We start from the raw sequence: 19,424 nt of genomic DNA on the forward strand, positions 1-19,424 counted from the left end.
TGAGATGATCCCCAAAACAGGAATGGTTTAACAGGTGGAAGCCACTGACATTTTTCCCTCCTCATCTTTTCTGACTGTTTTTCACTAGTTTTGCATTTCGCTATGGTCAGTGTAACTACTGGTAGCATGAGGCGAAACCTGGACCCTACAGAGGTTGCACAGGAAATCCAACTTCTCCAGGATGGCACATCAATGTGTGTCATTGCCAGAAGGTTTGCAGTGTCTCCCAGCACTGTCTCAAGGGCATGGAGGAGATTCCAGGAGACAGGCAGTTAGTCTAGGAGAGCTGGACAGGACCATAGAAGGTCCTTAACCCATCAGCAGGACTGGTATCTGCTCCTTTGGACAAGGACAAACAGGATGAGCATTTCCAGAGCTCTACAAAATGACCTCCAGCAGGCCACTGGTGTGAATGTCTCTGACCAAACAATCAGAAACAGACTTCTTGAGGGTGGTCTGAGGGCCCAACGTCCTCTAGTGGGCCCTGTGCTCACAACCCAGCGCAGTGGAGCTCGATCGGCATTTACCATAGAATACCAGAATTGTCAGGTCCACCAATGGCACCCTGTGTTTTTCACAGATGAGAGCAGGTTCACCCTGAGCACATGTGGCAGACGTTGAAGTGTCTGCAGAAGCCATGGAGAATGTTATGCTGTCTGTAACATCATTCGGCATGACCAGTTTGGTGGTGGGTCAGTGATAGTCTGGGGAGGCATATCCATGGAGCGACACACAGACTTCTACAAGCTAGACAAAGACACCTTGACTGCCATTAGGTATCAGGATGAAATCCTTGAACCCATTGTCAGACCCTACGCTGGTGCAGTAGGTCCTGGTTTCCTCCTAATGCACGACAATGCCCGGCCTCATGTGGCAAGAGTATGCAGGCAGTACCTGGAGGATGAAGGAATTGAAACAATTGAATGGCCTTCACGATCCCCTGACTTAAACCCAATAGAACATCTGTGGGACATTATGTTTTGGTCCATTAGCGCCGCCAGGTTGCTCCTCAGACTGTACAACAGCTCAGGGATGCCCTCATACAGATCTGGGAGGAAATGCCACAAGACACCATCCGTCGTCTCATTAGGAGCATGCCCCGACGTTGTCAAGCATACATACAAGCTCGTGGGGGTCACACAAGATACTGAAAAGCATTTTGAGTAGCAGAAATTAAGTTTTTGAAAAAATGGACTAGCCTGCCACATCTTCATTTCACTCTGATTTTAGGGTGTCTACACAATTGAGCCCTCTGTAGGCAGAAAACTTTTATTTCCATTAAAAGACTTGGCATCCTTTTGTTCCTAAGACATTGCCCTGTCGTTATTTGTATAGATATCCAACTTCATATTGAGATCTGATGTATCTAATGTGTTTCTTTAAAGTGTTCCTTTAATTTTTGTGAGCAGTGTATATACACACACACACACACACACACACATATATATATATATATATATATATATATATATATATATATATATATACATATATATATATATATATATATATATATACATACACGTGTTTCACCCTTATTTGGGCTCATCAGGCATACACACTTCACTGCTCCCCTTGCGGGGATCGGACCTCAGACGTCAGCATCAGAGACGAAGTCCCTTTACCCTGTGCCACGCCGTGTAATTTGTTTATTTGACTGTAGATTGGATTAATGACATTCATAGCATCTGTATTCTGAGTCCCAATCTGATTGTATGGGTGGTTACCTACCAGGTAATGCATGTGGTTGGTACTCTTTGCATTATTTGACAGTAAACTATGTAACATTCTATGATCCGCTTCCCACAACTGAAGAGGGCCCCGTGGCGTGACGACAGGTGTATATATATATATATATATATATATATACAGTATATATATATATATATATATATATATATACACACTATATATATATATAAATATATATATATATACATATATACTAATAAAAGGCAAAGCCTTCACTGACTGACTGACTGACTGACTCACTCACTCATCACTAATTCTCCAACTTCACGTGTAGGTGGAAGGCTGAAATTTGGCAGGCTCATTCCTTACAGCTTACTTACAAAAGTTGGGCAGGTTTCATTTCATAATTCTACACGTAATGGTCATAACTGTAAACTATTTTTGTCCATATACTGTAATGGAGTTCAGCTCGATGGCCGTGGGGGGCGGAGTTTCGTGTGACATCATCACGCCTCCCACATAATCACGTGAACTGACTGTGAGCGCAGTACATAGAAAACAAGGAAGAGCTCCAAAAAGCACTGAAGAAAACATGCATTATACAATTGAGAAGGCAACGAAACAATAAGAAGCGAGCGAGTGACACATACAAGCATATTCATAAGTGCAGCTACTGCGAAACAAAGCACGGTGTAAACCGTAAGTTTAAATTAAGTTCATAGACAGGCTGCCGCTGGCGTTTGTCATGCCCACGACTAATGGGGATACAAGTTTAATGAGAGGACACAGGGTATAAACGAGAGTTTTGATCACTTTGTAAGTAAATTAAAATTGCTGGTGAAGGGCTGTGCTTATGCAAATGCCGAGAGACTGTGCTAGTGGGGGGATTGACAGTTGAGGCGGGTGGGGGAATGACATCATCATCTCCCCTCCCATTCACCTCATTTCGCTCTGAGCTGAGCTCCGCAGCTAACGTGGTCTTGCGGAGGCAACTTTGTCACGCTGCCACCAAATACTCACAGAAAAATCCACAAGTTAATACACACGCTGCCTCAAGAGTTTCTCCACACTCTGAATCCTCCAGGCACTACTTACAAAAGGTTACATGGACAATCATGTTACGTTATTTTTAAAATGTTTCTTTTTCTTAGCACAAGCACAGCTGAGAAGCTTTGATGCATGTGCTCCATAACGTGTTAAAAATAACGCATTTAATTACACTTTGCATTCCAAACAAAGGGGAACTTCTCTCAATGCATGATTTCCTGGAACACCGATTACATTGATGCACACAACAGAGCTACAAAAATGTAAGAGTCGGAAGAAAGCGTGTTGCTAGGACTGATTGGAGGAAAATTTAATTTCAAAAGACTACCCGACGGAAGCCTTGATAAAAGCGTGGTTTTGTGCAAACTGCAAAAAGGAGTTTGCATAACACCGAACCACTTCAACCTTACAGTGCCATCTATATGCAAAACATGTTACAGCGAACACAGAAACTGTCTATGCTGTTAGCAATAGCAGTACGAGTTTGAGTACCAGCAAAAGGTGTCGGCAGCCCAAAACTGATGAAATGAATGGCTTCAGGACCATAATTAGTAAGTCAAAATTGGTCAAACTTACAAATTCTCTCGCAAAATGGATTGCTTTGGACTGTAGACCACTAACAGTGGTGGAAGATAGAGGATTAGAAAATGTGCTACAGTAAGCGTCAGGTGATCCAACTTTTCAACTGCCGTGCCGAGAGACTATTTCAAGTAAAATTCAACAGCTTTATGACACTGAAAAGCAAGCAAAATTAGATGCATTACAGAAAGCGGACTTTGTGGCTCTTATTGGGGATCATTGGACTTCTAATTACAAAATGTTCAATGATCACACTGTTTTAGCCTAATGTACAAATAATTTTGGCTAGGGTTACTCAGAGTTTAAAGGTGAAGCTGGTCAAATTAACTTTTATGTTTCTGCATTATTTTTTTAAGATGAAAAACTGCACTTTATGTTGAAAATTTTCTTATTATTATTTAAAGACAATACTATTCTGAACATGTACTTAAAGTACTTAGAATACCACTTTATTTTTAAGCCTGCCCAATTTTAGCCACGGGTGATGATTCTGATTTGAATTGAAATGCAGTTTAAATGCATTTTTTTTTCACAAATTAAAAGAGCCTGAGTTTACAATATTCATGTCCATGTCTATTATTTGATTCTTTCGCCCACTAAAACCCTTTTAAATTAAAAAAAAACATTTGCGCTTTGGGGCAAATTTACGTGTGCGATTACATTCGATGAATCGAGATTAATTAATTACAAAGCCTCTAATTAATTAGATTAATTTTTTAATCGAGTCCCACCTCTAATATATATATATATATATATATATATATATATATATATATATATATATATATAACTGTTCAAAAAAATTAAAGGAACCCTTTGAAAAAACATCAGATCTCAATGGGAAAAAGAAATCCTCCTGGATATCTATACTGATATAGACTGGGTAATGTGTTAGGAATGAAAGGATGCCACATCGTTTGATGGAAATGAAAATGATCAACCTACAGAGCCCTGAATTCAAAGACGCCCCAAAAATCAGAGTGAAAAATTATGTGGCAGGCTAGTCCATTTTGCCAAAATTTAATTGCAGCAACTCAAAATTGTACGCAGCACTTTGTATGGCCCGTGTTCTTGTATACATGCCTGACAACATCGGTGCATGCTTCTAATGAGATGACAGATGGTGTTGTGGGGGATCTCCTCCCAGATCTGGACCAGGGCATCACTGAGCTCCTGGACAGTCTGAGGTGCAACCTGGTGGCATTGGATGGACCAAAACATAATGTCCCAGAGGTGTTCTATTGGATTTAGGTCAGGAAAGTGTGGTGGCCAGTCAATGGTATCAATTCCTTCATCCTCCAGGAACTGCCTGCATACTCTCACCACATGAGGCCAGGAATTGTCGTGCACCAGGAGCCACTGTACCAGCATAGGGTCTGACAATTGGTCCAAGGATTTCATCCTGATACCTAATGGCAGCCAAGGTGCCTTTGTCAAGCCTGTAGCAGTCTGTGTGACCCTCCATGGATATGCCTCCCCAGACAATCATTAACCCACCACCAAACTGCTCATGCTGAATGATGTTAGAGGCAGCATAATGTTCTCCATGGCTTCTCCAGACCCTTTCACTTCTGTCACGTGTTAAGGGTGAACCTGCTCTCATCTGTAAAAAGCACAGGGCACCAGTGGTGCATCTGCCAATTCTGGTATTCTATGGCGAATGCCAATCGAGCTGCATGCTGCTGGGCAGTGAGCTCAGGGCCTATTAGAGGACATGGGGCCCTTGGGTCACCCTCATGAAGTCTTTCTGGTTGTTTGGTCAGAGACATTCACACCAGTGGCCTGCTGGAGGTCATTTTGTAGGGCTCTGGCAGTGCTCATCCTGTTCCTCCTTGCCCAAAGGAGCAGATACTGGTCCTGCTGATGGGTTATGGACCTTCTATGGCCCTCTCCAGCTCTCCTAGAGTAACTGCTTGTCTCCTAGAATTTCCTCCATGCCCTTGAGACTGTGCAGGGAGACACAGCAAACCTTCTGGCAATGACACATATTGATGTGCCATTCTGGAGAAGTTAGACTACCTGTGCAACCTCTGTAGGGTCCAGGTATCGCCTCATGCTACCAGTAGTGACACTGACTGTAGCCAAATGCAAAACTAGTGAAGAAACAGTCAGAAAAGATGAGGAGGGAAAATGTCAGTGGCCTCCACCTGTTAAACCATTCCTGTTTTGGGGTCATCTCATTGTTGCCCTCTAGTGCATCTGTTGTTAATTTCATTAACACCACAGCAGCTGAAACTGATTAACAACCCCTCTGCTACTTAACTGACCAGATTAATATCCCATAAGTTTCATTGACTTTATGCTATACTCTGATTAAAAAGTGTTCCTTTAATTCTTTTAAGCAGTATAAATATATGTGGATATGTATATATATATGTGTGTGTGTGTATGTGTATATATATATATGTATATATATATATATATATATATATATATATATATATATATATAAACACACACATATATATGCATATATATGTATATATGTGGTGTCACACACGTGCGAGTTGGAGGCAGTCAAAGAGCCTAAAGGTGAGTGAAATCTCGTGAGACAAGGGTTTAACACGTGGTACTTACCTGAATCTCTTTCTGCCTACAGAAAATTGGAAGAAAAATAAACATAGCCATACTCAATTCCAAAATGGCCGCGATGACGCCACTTCCGGTTCCCATCTGATGACATCACTTCCGGTTCTATTACTTCAGCCTACCCGTGATGACGTTGGTTCCGTGCTCCCGCCTCCAATCGTCACTTCCTGCCAACCATTTCCTCTCCCATCATTCCATCTGCTATATAAACTCCATTTTGTTGCAATAAACAATTCACTTTGTACTGAAAAGTCATTTTGAATCACCGTATTTTTCATTTGTCTGGACGACAATATACGGGGACAATCCCCAAATCTTTTTCTATTTTGAAAAGACTCTTTATTTCATTACAGTGGATGTATATGTATATATACTGTATATATATGTGTGTATATGTATATATATGTGTGTGTGTGTGTGTGTGTATATATATATATATATATATATATATATATATATATATATATATATATATATATATATATATATAACAGCAACACTCATGACAATGACAATGTCAATCATGTTACGTTATTATTAAAATATTTCCTTTTATTTTTCATTACTTGTTTAACACACTACTTCTCTGCTGCGAAGTATTTTGCTAGTATATATATATATTGTGAAGGACAGCCGGGTCCCATGCCCGGCAGGGACGCCCCTGCTACTTATGTTCCAAGGAAGCCGCCATGGGCGGTCCAATACCTCCCCCAGGACGTTTGGTGGCAGCCTCCCTGGCCGACGGTGACTCCCCAACCGCCCGCATGGCTCCATGAGAGATGGAGTCCTCCACAGCTTGGTTGGGGCCCGGGGTGGCTGCTAGAGGGTGCTGTCTGCTTCCCACAGCCCAGCTGGACGAGTCTTCAGCCCCACCCGGAAGTGCAATTAGGACCAGGTGGTTAATCACCTGGAACGCCCGGTGGGCTATAAAGGCCCAGCCACCACCACTCGACGAGCCAGAGTTGGGAGGAAGAAGGGGACGAAGCTTGTCTGGGAGGTGTGGTGGAGCGAGGTGGAGAATTGTGGTTTGCTGTGAGTTTTGTGCTTTGGGACTGTGTTTGGGCTGTGTGGCACGGGGAAGACGTGTCACACAGCTGAAGAAAAAATAAAAGTAATTGTACTTTTTATAATGCCTCCGTGTCTTTTAGTAATGGGTCAGGCCTATATAGCTTTTCTACTATATATATATATATATATATATATATATATATATATATATATATATAGAGAGAGAGAGAGAGAGAGTCTCTCTCTCTCTGTCATTATGAACAATGCTGCACATCCCCTCTGACACACTAAAACTGGGTACTTCATACAAACAGCAATACTCCTGCATAATGTCTTGCTGTGTTGTATGTATGTATATATTTATTTAAAAAGTTTCTGTAAAAAGTTCTGTCTAATTATCTATTACTAGCAAAATACCCGCGTTTCGCAGCGGAGAAGTACTTTGTTAAAGAAGTTATGAAAAAGAAAAGGAAACATTTTAAAAATAACGTAACATGATTGTCAATGTAATTGTTTTGTCACTGTTATGAGTGTTGCTGTCATCTATACTAATAAAAGGCAAAGCCCTCACTCATTCACTCACTCACTCATCACTAATTCTCCAACTTCCCGTGTAGGTAGAAGGCTGAAATTTGGCAGGCTTATTCCTTACAGCTTACTTACAAAAGTTAAGCAAGTTTCATTTTGAAATTCTACACGTAACGGTCATAACGGTCAACAACGTCCGCCATGTTGAACTTTCTTATTTATGTCCCCATCTTCACGAAATTTGGTAGGCAGCTTCCCTGCGCTAACCAAAACTGATGTACGTACTTATTTCGGTGGTATGACGCCACTGTCGGCTGCTATATTGAACTTTCCAATGTCACTAATTCTCCAACTTCCTGTGCAGGTAGAAGGCTGAAATTTGGCAGGCTCATTCCTTACAGCTTACTTGCAAAAGTTAAGCAGGTTTCATTTCGAAATTCTACACGTAATGGTCATAATGGTTGACAACATTCACCATGTTGAACTTTCTTATTTATGGCCCCATCTTTATGAAATTTGGTAGGCGGCTTCCCTGCGCTAACCGAAACCAATGTACGTACTTATTTCGGTGGTATGATGCCACTGTCAGCCGCCATATTGAACTTTTCAACGGTCTTTGTTACTTATGGGCCCATCTTCAAGAAATTTGGTACACGGGTTCCCAATTTACACTATTTACAAATAAAGTCACGTGCACCACAAACCCCAGTGCCTCCTGCACCGCTTCCCCAATGTCCAGGCCTCACAGTCTTTGTGCCTTCCTGGCCGCCTCCCGTCCTCTCTGTCAGCTCCGTCCTCTTCCACCCGACTCTCGCCGATGACTGGAGGGAGGCGGCCCCTTAAATAGGAACCCGGATGGGCTCCAGCTGCTTCCCGGCATTCCTCTGTAGCCACGCCCCAGTGTGTCCCCTGTCGTCTTCCCCCCAGCCCTCCTGGGCGTCCCGGCCAGGGACCACAATATATACACACACACATACTGTATAAACATATATACATATACATATATACATATATATATATACATATCTACATATACACATACAGTATATACGTATACACATATATACATATAATACCCGCGCTTCGCAGCGGCGAAATACTGCCTTAAAGTTATCAGCAGGGAGATGTGAATCCCGTGGCGAAGCAAGGAAGGGAATGTAGAAACCGGAGCGACGGATGGCCGTATATAGGCAGGCAACCAACAACGTGGGAGACGTTGGGATAGGGGACCCAACGCCGCCTCACATGGCGACCGAACTGCAGGCTATGGACGTATATATGTATGTAAGTAGGATTCAGTTAGTGTTGGGAACCCGAGTACCAAATTTCTTGAAGATGGGCCCATAAGTAACTACTAGTAAGACTAGTGGCGTCATACCACTGAAATAAGTACGTACATCGGTTTCCGTTAGCACAGGGAAGCCGCCTACCAAATTGCATGAAAATGGGGCCATAAATAAGAAAGTTCAACATGGTGAATGTTGTCGACCGTTATGACCGTTACACGTAGAATTTCTAAATGAAACCTGCTTAACTTTTGTAAGTAAGCTGTAAGGAATGAGCCTGCCAAATTTCAGCCTTCTACCTACACGGGAAGTTGGAGAATTAGTGACGTTGGAAAGTTCAATATGGCGGCCGCAGTAGCGTCATACCACCAAAATAAGTACGTACATTGATTTTGGTTAGCGCAGGGAAGCCGCCTACCAAATTTCGTGAAGATGGGGCCATAAATAAGAAAGTTCAACATGGCGGACGTTGTTGACCGTTACGCGTAGAATTTCGAAATGAAACCTGCTTAACTTTTGTAAGTAAGCTGTAAGGAATGAGCCTGCCAAATTTCAGCCTTCTACCTACACGAGAAGTTGGAGAATTAGTGATGAGTGAGTCAGTCAGTCAGTGAGTCAGTGAGGGCTTTGCCTTTTATTAGTATAGATATATACACATCTACACATCTACATATATATACTGTACATATATATACACATATTAACATATATATATATACACATACATATACACACACATATATACACACAGACACATATATATACATATATACAGTACATATCTACATATACTGTATATATATACATATCTACATATACTGTATATATATATTTATATATATATACACACATACATACATACATTCACATATATATATATATACATATCTACATATATATACTGTATATAGCAAAATTCCCATACTTCGCAGCGGCGAAGTATTGCTTTTAAATTTTTATTAAAAAGAAAAGAAAACCTTTTTAAACTGAGGGAAAATATACCAATAACTATTTGTTAAGGATCTCTTTGTATACCACGTTGTCAGTTCAGCACTCTGGTTGTAATATGACCAAGCTGTGCAAGCTTACTCTTGAGAATGCAAGGTATAGTTGTCCAGGAGAAAAGCAATCTTGCCTCAAATCAATGGCAACCTTTTGTAGGGTTTGTTCCTGAGACTTATTAATTGTCATCGTGAAGCAGAGCCTTACTGGAAATTGGAGGCATTTGAATTGAAATGGGAGATCAGAGGGTATAACGGGAATGCGAGGAATACATTCAGAGTCTGGAGAAAATCTAGAGAAAGCGTGTGCATTAACTTGTGGATTTTTCTGTGAGTATTTGGTGGCAGCGTGACTAAGTTGCTTCCGCAAGACCGCGTTAGCTGTGGAGCTCAGTTTGGAGTGAAATGAAGTGAATGAAATGAGGTGAATGGGAGGGGAGATGATGACGTGACTTCCTCACCCTACCTTAACTGTCAATCCCTCCACAAACACAGTCTCTCGGAATTTGCATAAGCACAGTCAATCACCAGTAATTTTAACTTAGTTACAAAGTGTTCAAAACTCTCGATTATACACTGCGTCCTCTCATTAAACTTGTATCTCGCGAATATCGTATTAGTTGTGGGCATGACAAACGCTAGCGGCAGCCTGTCTATGAACTTAATTTAAACTTTAGGTTTGCACCGTTCTTTGTTTCCGAAGTAGCTGCACTCATGAATATGCTTGTATGCGTCACTCGCTTCACATTCTTTTCCTACCTTCTCAATTGTGTAATGTGTTTTTTGAACATGTTTGATTCATCAAAGTGATCACTCGTACTGCGTTCAGTCAGTTCACGTGAGCCGCTCTCTTGTGTGATCTTGCGATGTCCATGGCTTTATTTAATGTTATCTAAGACCCGGCACTTAAAAGTTTCTCGCTACAGCAATTTTAACTCCATTACAAAGTGATCCAAAGTCTCGTTTATACCTCGTGTCTTCTCATTAAACTTGTATCTCACGAATATGTTATTCGTCGTAGGCATGACAAACGACAGCAGGAGCATGTCTATAAACTTAATTTAAACTTACGGTTTACACCGTGCTTTGTCTTCGCAGTAGCTGCACTTATGAATATGCTTGTATGCGTTACTCACTTCATATTCTTTCGCTGCCTTCTCAATTGTGTAATGCGTTTTTTCTTCAGCGCACTTTGGAGCTCTTCCTAGTTTTCTACGTACTGCGTTCACAGTCAGTTCACATGATTACTTGGGAGGCGTGATGATGCGAGAACTCCGCCTCCCACGGCCATCGAGCTGCAGTCTATTACAGTATATGGATAAAAATAGGTTCCAGTTATGACCATTACGCATGGAATTTCGAAATGAAACCTGCCCAACTTTTTTAAGTAAGCTGTAAGGAATGAGCCTGCCAAATTTCAGCCTTCTACCTACACGGGAAGTTGTAGAATTAGTGATGAGTGAGTCAGTTAGTCAGTCAGTGAGGGCTTTGCCTTTTATTAGTATAGATAACCAACAAATATATTACGTAAGCATTTCCTTGCTATATTAACAAAAAACTGGGGATTTATGCACTTTTTAAAAAAATAAGGATTGCAGTTACTATAGTATTCAACACCACAAATCTATCCCATTATCTAAACAGAGACTTGTACATTTAAAACAAATATTAAAAATTAATAAATTATCCTACTTGTGACCAGATTCATGAGCAATTGTGAAAGCCAGACCAAGTCCAGTGTCTTCATTTATTGTGCAACTTCGATATTTATTGCACATTCCACTTATTGGTGCAAAACCTACAAAAGGCAGTATTTGTTACTAATAATTCCACACATAAAACTGTCAAAAGAGACTGCAAGCAAAGTACTTTTTAACAATAACTAATAACAAAACATTGTGTCTGACATGAATTACTTTATTTATGCTATTGCTCTAATTGCACAGATTGGAAGTAGAATTTAGCAATAATGGCTCTAGACAGCTCTGTTTTAGTAAAGGTTTTCTTACCCAGTGTGTCACATGGCTCATTCTTCCATGAGCATATGTCTAACCCAGTGAGTAGTAAAGCGTGGTCATGGCGTTTTCCATTTTTCCCAGACAGTCCTGACTGCCATTGACAAAAACTGTTTAAAGACTGGTCAGCATGGTGGTTTACCACCAACCCTACCTAAGCACACAAAAAATATGTTATAAATGAGAAAAATAGCTTCTGTAACAGTATTAAATGTCAATCATTATGATAATAACTTATTATTTGTACCACAAACAACCAACAAAATTGATGAGACAAGTAAATTTCCCCAAAAAATAATTTATTACAATATACCAACAATTATGAATATTTAACTAGAATATACAAATGTGGTCATTTTCAATGCTGTAGTGAGCAGAAAATGAAAGCACAATAAAAATTAGCAGTCAATTAGAACAGCAAAGACCTGATGAAAAAATGAAAAATGTTAGCCATATAAATTATATTCTTCTGTTCTATTATTAGAGTTGTGTAGTCTTCTTTCCTCTTTAGCTTGTGTATTTATATATTTACCAATAATGACTAGAATTGTTGAACATATTTTCACTATACAGCAGCACCATAAATAAAATGAAAAAGTACACTTTTAGATATTGAGCCTTTTCAGCTGAGGAAGAACAACAATGATTACAAAATACATTAAGAAGAAATATACCAAATCTACATGCTTCCATTTTCAAGTTCTGCTTTGGTCAGTGTAGGATTAAGTGGTGATAAAGCCCATCTCATCAAAAATGAGCCTCAAAGAGCAACTCGTGTACTACAACTACAGACCTCGATACAGACCAACCCGTGCACAAAATGATACAGATTAGGATAATTTAGTACTTCTAATCAAAATCATACTATGTCTTTGGGATGTGGTAAGAAGCTTAAGGACCACTAAGAAACTTACAAGTATGGAAATCTGAGAAAAACATGCAAACTCCACATACAAGGACTAGTGGTAAACTGAAAGTGAACTTTTCTATAATTAGTACATAAAAAATATACTACAGGAAAAATACATAAACAGGTTTTGATTTTATATACTTTGTTATTCCCTCAAAGGGAAATTGTGTTTTTGCATGATGTCTAGGGGTCAGTAAGCTGGTCAGCCATTGTACAGCACCCCGGAGCAATTTTCAGGTTAAGGGCCTTGCTCAAGGGCCCAGTGGAATAAGATACCTTCTGGCAGCAACAGGACTTGAACTGGTAACTGTCTAGATACCAGTGCAGACCTTCAGCCACAGAGCAACCAAATTGCCTTATATACAGTATACATGGAAAATAAAACATTAAAAACTGCACCTTTTAGTGATCACTTTAGTATAGAAACATTACACAGAAGTAAAAGTATTGTTATTTTAGGTGCTGTGTTAATATAATAAGTCAATACTACCTTAATTCCAGTGATGCCAGACTACCAGAATTCTAACATTGTTACAATGTCCAAGTATTTTACAATGTCACCAAACTATAAGTCTGTTATCAGCTGTATTCCTAGGCCTAATGGTGACTGTAGTATCCATCAAGTCAATTTATCTCCAGTTTTTCTTAAGTTGTTATATTCAGGTACATCCACAATGTTTGGGAGGCAAAATACATTTAGATCAGTAAAAGTTATTAAGTGTACTTATATTTACAATTGCATTTAGCGGTAACAACTTGTGCCACCAGCATTTTGGACAATTCTTAGTTTAATTATCAACTGTCCTCCTGTTTTTTAATCATTACGGTCAAGATGAGAGCACTATTTAATGGTCTGCCCTAATATAAGAAACATTAAAGAGCATAACATTTACTAATCCAGTCCATCTAATTCAGGGCAATCAGGGCCACAGTCTGTTGTAGAAACATTAGAATATAAGACAATAATCGATTTAAATGGGCCCACACACTCATAAGGAGCCAACTAAAAATATCCATTTAACATGACATGCACGCTTTGTGATCTGGAAAAAAAATAAATATCCAGAGATACAGACATACAGACACGTGGAGAACATGTAAACACTAAACAGACTGTGACCAGGTGTGGGATTCTTACTACTCTTAATCTTGCTAGAGTAATAAGGCATTAGTGCTAAAATCTACACCTCTGTTCTGCTGCCTGGAATAAGGATTAAAATAAAATTCTAGTTTTTTCATTTTTAAAAATTCTTTAAAATGTACAAAAGTAAATAATCTAATCAAGTACTGCAGCAAAATTACTTCAAATTCATTAACCTAACACATGTCTTTTAACGTTGTCTTTTAATTTTTTTCTCTTAAAAAAATACAACTTACCGGATCTTGTTCAAGAAGAAGAAGACTTACAACAACAATATTAATATCTGTTCCGATAGTTCCATCTTTGAACAGACTGGAAACCTAACAAGATAAAGTTACATTTGTAACACTGCTACATTAAACAGTTATTTTGAGCTGAAATACTAATTTAGAAGCCATCTAACAAATACAGTGACTATATTGTGTTAAAAAATAAAGAAAAGGAGAATAAAAGCCAACTTTCCTTAAGATAAAGTACAAACTTTACTACAATATAAAAGAAGATATGGTTAACAATACTAAATATATATTAGAAAAAAGTGAAAAACATTGTTTCTAAAAACTATTCTGAAATTATGCTGGAGCACATAAAAACATCACCAGATAACACAGTAACTATACCTTGGAAAAATAACTTACATTGAAGAAACATATTATTTTTCACTTTTATACCATTATGTTCAGCCAAAGAATACATACACCAGAGGCCTCTGTTTGCCATTAATCCCATGAGGACTTGATCAGGCACAAAGCCAGTCTTAGGATTTTGATAATGATAATGGAATAATGAATTTTTCAAAGCTAAATTAAATTTAGCTATGTACACAAAACAATATAATACTCGTCCATGTGCTCTTGAGATTAAATAAATGATATTGTTCCCTTTACAAAAACGCAGTGGTTCAAAAGTAAAGGAAACCCAACTTCCTTTAAGCCATTTGCCCTAGTTAACTGCATTTAAACCTAATACATCTTCTTGTACATTTTCTGTATTCCCTCTCAATAAAACCACTTTGTCAGCTTCCAATATATCGAAAAGAATGGTTGGAAAGCTTTACCAAACTGGGTATAAAAACATTTTTTTCAGTAACAACAACTTTCAACATTTGTCATGTTATTTTATATAACCATTTACCCAAGCTACATCTTATGAATATATAGAATTACATACAGTTCTGTGAAAACTTATTTGCTCCCTGTTTAAATTTTGATGCACAGTATTTACATTGAAACTGGATAGATTGTAATATGCATTTTAGAGATTTAAAAAGGGAGCTCAATTCAGGAATGACATTTTACTTTCATTAAATATGTCAGTATCAAAAATGTAACACCTCTCTAATTCAATCACAATGAAAAATTAGTCCTGCTATGTTAATATTTCAATAAGAGACTTGTCTAATATTTACCACTGTAAAAATCTTATAAACTTTGTCTCCCATCATCACAGTGAATCTTTTGCCACACCTTTGTTAGAGACATGTCATGAATATCCTCTTCAACGGATATTCCCAAACAATTCATAAAAAATCATCAATGTGGTTACAATATCATTTCTAAAATCGCACAGCACCAAAAACTTTACAGTCAAAGACAAAGTTATGGAATAAAGAAGATTCACTGTAATAGTGAATGTTCTTATGAGTGGCCATTGTGCTAGTGCAAGTGGGAAATCATCTAGAAAGTCACAAAGAAACCTAAATAAACATTGATCTCAGGATTATGTTTCCTAAGACACCATGGCACAGCTTCATCAAAGAATGAATCATCCTGAAAGATAAAGGTGCTAAAACACAAACTGTTCTATAAATTAAAAAAGAATTAATTAAATGATTTGGATTGGGAAAGTTTAAGTTCAGAACTAAATCTCACAAATATACTGGAACAGAACCAACTCTAAAATTGACCCTAAATTTTAAAAAAAATCATACAACAATTGTTAAATAAAGTCAGCAATTATTTTTTCAAACAAAGAAATTAGATGTTAATAGCTTTTCAAATAATTTTATTAAACAACTGATTTTATATGCATAGACAATGTTTTTTTTACAAACACATACACATAAAGCCCTTAAATGTATACAGTGGAGAAGTTGCACATTACAATTACCTGTATAAAGAAATATGTTTACCGTGTGTGGACATATCTTGCAACCCTGAACTGGATTAAGCAATTCTGGTGATGGATGAATTAAATCTTGGCATTTTTATATTTTTCAGAATGCATACCTGTACAATGAATGTATTAAGTTTGTTTTACAGCTATATCATTGATCCTACAATATTTTTTTTCAGTTAAAAGCATTTCATTGATGCAGTACACAAACAGAACACAATCTTGCAATTATTCTCAATGATTTTGTTTCTGTTACCTTATTTAAACAATAAATGACTACATCCTTAGTGTAATTCTGTTTTGTATTAGTTGTAATGTCAAGTAAAATAATGTATTTCTGTGTCAAAAATATTGTAGCAAATCAGACTTCATGCCTGTATTCTTCTTATAAGCTTGCAAGTGATCCTTCAGTACCATCAAAGTTCAAACAAGATGCTGATATAGCTTACACTACTTCTTTTCAGTTACAATACGCTGTAGTTTACGCTTTAGTGAACCTGCCACAGCAGTGTGGTTTCTAGGTGTTGATAAGGCCACAGCTGAATATCCTATCTCTCTATTATAAAAAAAATCTTGGCAGGGAGACCAGGGAGACAAGGCGTGATCTCCTCGATAGACAATTTGACGTCTTGCGACAGACGTTTTAACGTCACACAAGACAAGGCAGTGAGACAGAAGGACAGCTGCTGTACAGGCTTTTAAATTTTCGACACGCAGAGCGACAAGCAGAACTGGCATCTTGTCAGAAGCGGAATACAGCAAGTAGCTGATCCGTTTTCTTCTCCTTAGCATGTGTTCAGCTCCCCCCCTTCACAACGTGAGTGGGAGAGACGCAAAGTGGCAGGAGAGTAGCACGCCTCCAGGTGGGATGAGCGAAGTGATCGAGACCAGATCATCTCAGAGAGACACTTTGACGACATGCGAGACTAGACATTACAACCTTAGGAAGCAAAATCGGTGAAATTGGGACTTTTGCACGTCACGCCCTACTTACAAGCAATTTAAAACAAGTTCACAGACATCTAACCTAGCAGTTGTTGGAATGCTTTTGGCAGACACACTTCAGGTGCTCCCAGCTCTTAAAACAACGACAAGCAGAATACGCAGCTCGCCAGCAGATGATCCGAGTGCTTCTCCTTAGCGTGTGTTCAGCCCTAAACCCCTTAAGAACGCTAGCGGCAGAGATGCAAAGTGGCAAAAGGACAGCTGCTGTACAGGCTTTTAAATGACTGATGCAAAGCGGGACAAGCAGAACACACAGCTGGCCAGCAGCAGCAGCAAGACAGCAGCTGAACCGATCGCATCTCTATACCATCTGTTCAGTCCCCGCCCCCATCCCACCCCCATTCACAACGCGAGCAGCGTTATAAGTCCCGCGGGAAAGAGATTTAAACATGCACGGGGCAGGAAATAAAGGACAAATATTGTTTTTACAAAAGTTTTAAAGCAAAAATGAAAATAATGCATATGTAACAATTCCCATGAAAATAATCTCTTTAAATTGTTTATCCGGTAAACAAAATCCGGGGGTGGGCGAGCAAAGCGAGCAGGGGCCCTAGTTTTATAAAAATAAACCATTCATCATTTACCTCTAACCCTTTTGCTGGTTCACTTGGATACAGCTTAGTATGTCCCCTACTTAATGCTACATGAGGTGAAAGGGGTCACACCAAGAAAGGAATGCAAAATGTACCTAATATGGCTGGCAATTACAGACTGTTAAATATGTGTTACCAAATAAGACAATAAGGTGTTCAGTACTGACTTGCTGTTGCAGCTTGTACACTAATAGTCTCATGATAAATATCACATAGTGCATAAACCTAACACTAAGCATCTCACAATATTCAGACCTCCTTTTATCATTCCAAACCTTTTATTAAGCATTTCCATTATGCATGTAAAACTGTGCAGAAGCACAAAACCGACCAAAACACACATATCATTTGATTAAAGTACAAAGTTAATTAAACACATTTTCATTTATAATTCCAGCATTCTGTACACTGCTATAAACAGAGTGTAGCTAAATTAAAACATACAATGATATATAAAACTACTTTTAGTTAGCTTTGACTAATCTTGCATGGTCCTTGACTCATTTAAAAATGTATTTATCTGAGTTATAACCAGATTAAGAAACAACGAGTGTCTTTTAGAATTGCACACATTCTGGTTTATTCAGATCAGTCAAAATTACTTTAACATGGATATAAAATACCTCTAAAATGACTTCTATGCGTCAGTTATCCAAAAAATAACAATTTCTTGCTTTACAGCTCACCATGTTCATGACTGTCAGCACATATGTAGTAACATTCTCTTTGCCATGTTTTTCCAGCATTTTCTGGTCTGCCACCACCAGTGTCTCCACATTGAGGCCTCCAGGCTTAACAGAACTGAAAGGAGATCTCTTAGGCCTGTTCATTTGTTCATATTCTTGATTAAGTCTTTCTATTGGAGGCTTAGGATAATCTACAAAATAAAACAACAGAAATATACTTCATGAAAGTACTCATTTTGACACTATTACTATTATTAAATTAGAAAATATTTACTGAGCCAAGACACAACTGATATGAGATGCTTTAAGTTTTGTATTTTAATAATTTAGCACCATTTAAGATAATATTATTTTCAACTCTAATTCATATTTGCTTTTTTAGTTATGTCACAAGGAGCTGAGAAGAAGATTAATTTACAATGTTTAATCTGAACCTGTTACTTTCAATCAAAGTTAGAGTGGGGATGGAGTCTAAATTGGCAGCACCTAGCACAAGGATTTATAACCATGACACAAGAGTTATGAGGCAGAAGTACAACCTAGTGTGGCATAGTGCTACCCGAGAATATTCTATTATTAAAAAATACCTTATAAACTAAACAACAAAATGAGAATTACGTTAATTACCACTTATGACAAATAATTTTTCTCATTTATTTGTGTTACCATTTATTGTGTCACATCACTATATAATTTACAAGATAAGTAGCTGAAATATAATTATTATTAATCCTTATCAACCAGACATAGTATATTATTGGAAAAAAAATGTTCCCTTACATACATTTCTTGTGCCGTCCACAGAAATGATCCATCTGGTACATTCCATGCTGTTTTTTTTTCTTGTACAGGTTACTTTGATGGTGATAGTGTGGAATCCCATGTAAGGATTTGTCTTGAACAATGGCTTCAGCTGATCGTTTGTAAAGCACATGAGTATGTTGTCCAGGTTGAGAAGTAATGCTGTGCTTCTTTGCCAGATGCTGAGGTAAAGGTGTAATAAGGAACTCATCATCTTGTATCCTTATTAAACCTGACTAGTAAAAACAGAGAAAGTTTTGACTTTGCAACATAATATCAGCTGCTTCGATAATACACATCAGTCACATATAACTACGTATAAATATGTTGTTGTACAATATAAGAATGTGTGGGAAGTATAATAGAAGAACGAAGTATACAGAAATCATGAAAAAACTACTGAAAGTAAATACAGTACTTCATTGGTT

At 38.3% G+C, this 19,424-nt stretch overlaps 1 protein-coding gene across 1 annotated transcript in view; it reads right to left on the reverse strand.

Moving 5' to 3' along the window:
* adamts18 (ADAM metallopeptidase with thrombospondin type 1 motif, 18) overlaps positions 1-19,424 on the reverse strand; it is a 160,398-nt gene that overhangs the window by 74,538 nt on the left and 66,436 nt on the right. The window contains 5 exon segments of the mRNA XM_039763116.1: positions 11,423-11,528; positions 11,740-11,899; positions 14,033-14,116; positions 18,196-18,386; positions 18,980-19,232. Of these exon segments, the coding sequence (XP_039619050.1) occupies positions 11,423-11,528; positions 11,740-11,899; positions 14,033-14,116; positions 18,196-18,386; positions 18,980-19,232 (794 nt within the window).

Source organism: Polypterus senegalus, chromosome 9, assembly GCF_016835505.1.
Source record: "Polypterus senegalus isolate Bchr_013 chromosome 9, ASM1683550v1, whole genome shotgun sequence".
Taxonomy (NCBI): domain Eukaryota; kingdom Metazoa; phylum Chordata; class Cladistia; order Polypteriformes; family Polypteridae; genus Polypterus; species Polypterus senegalus.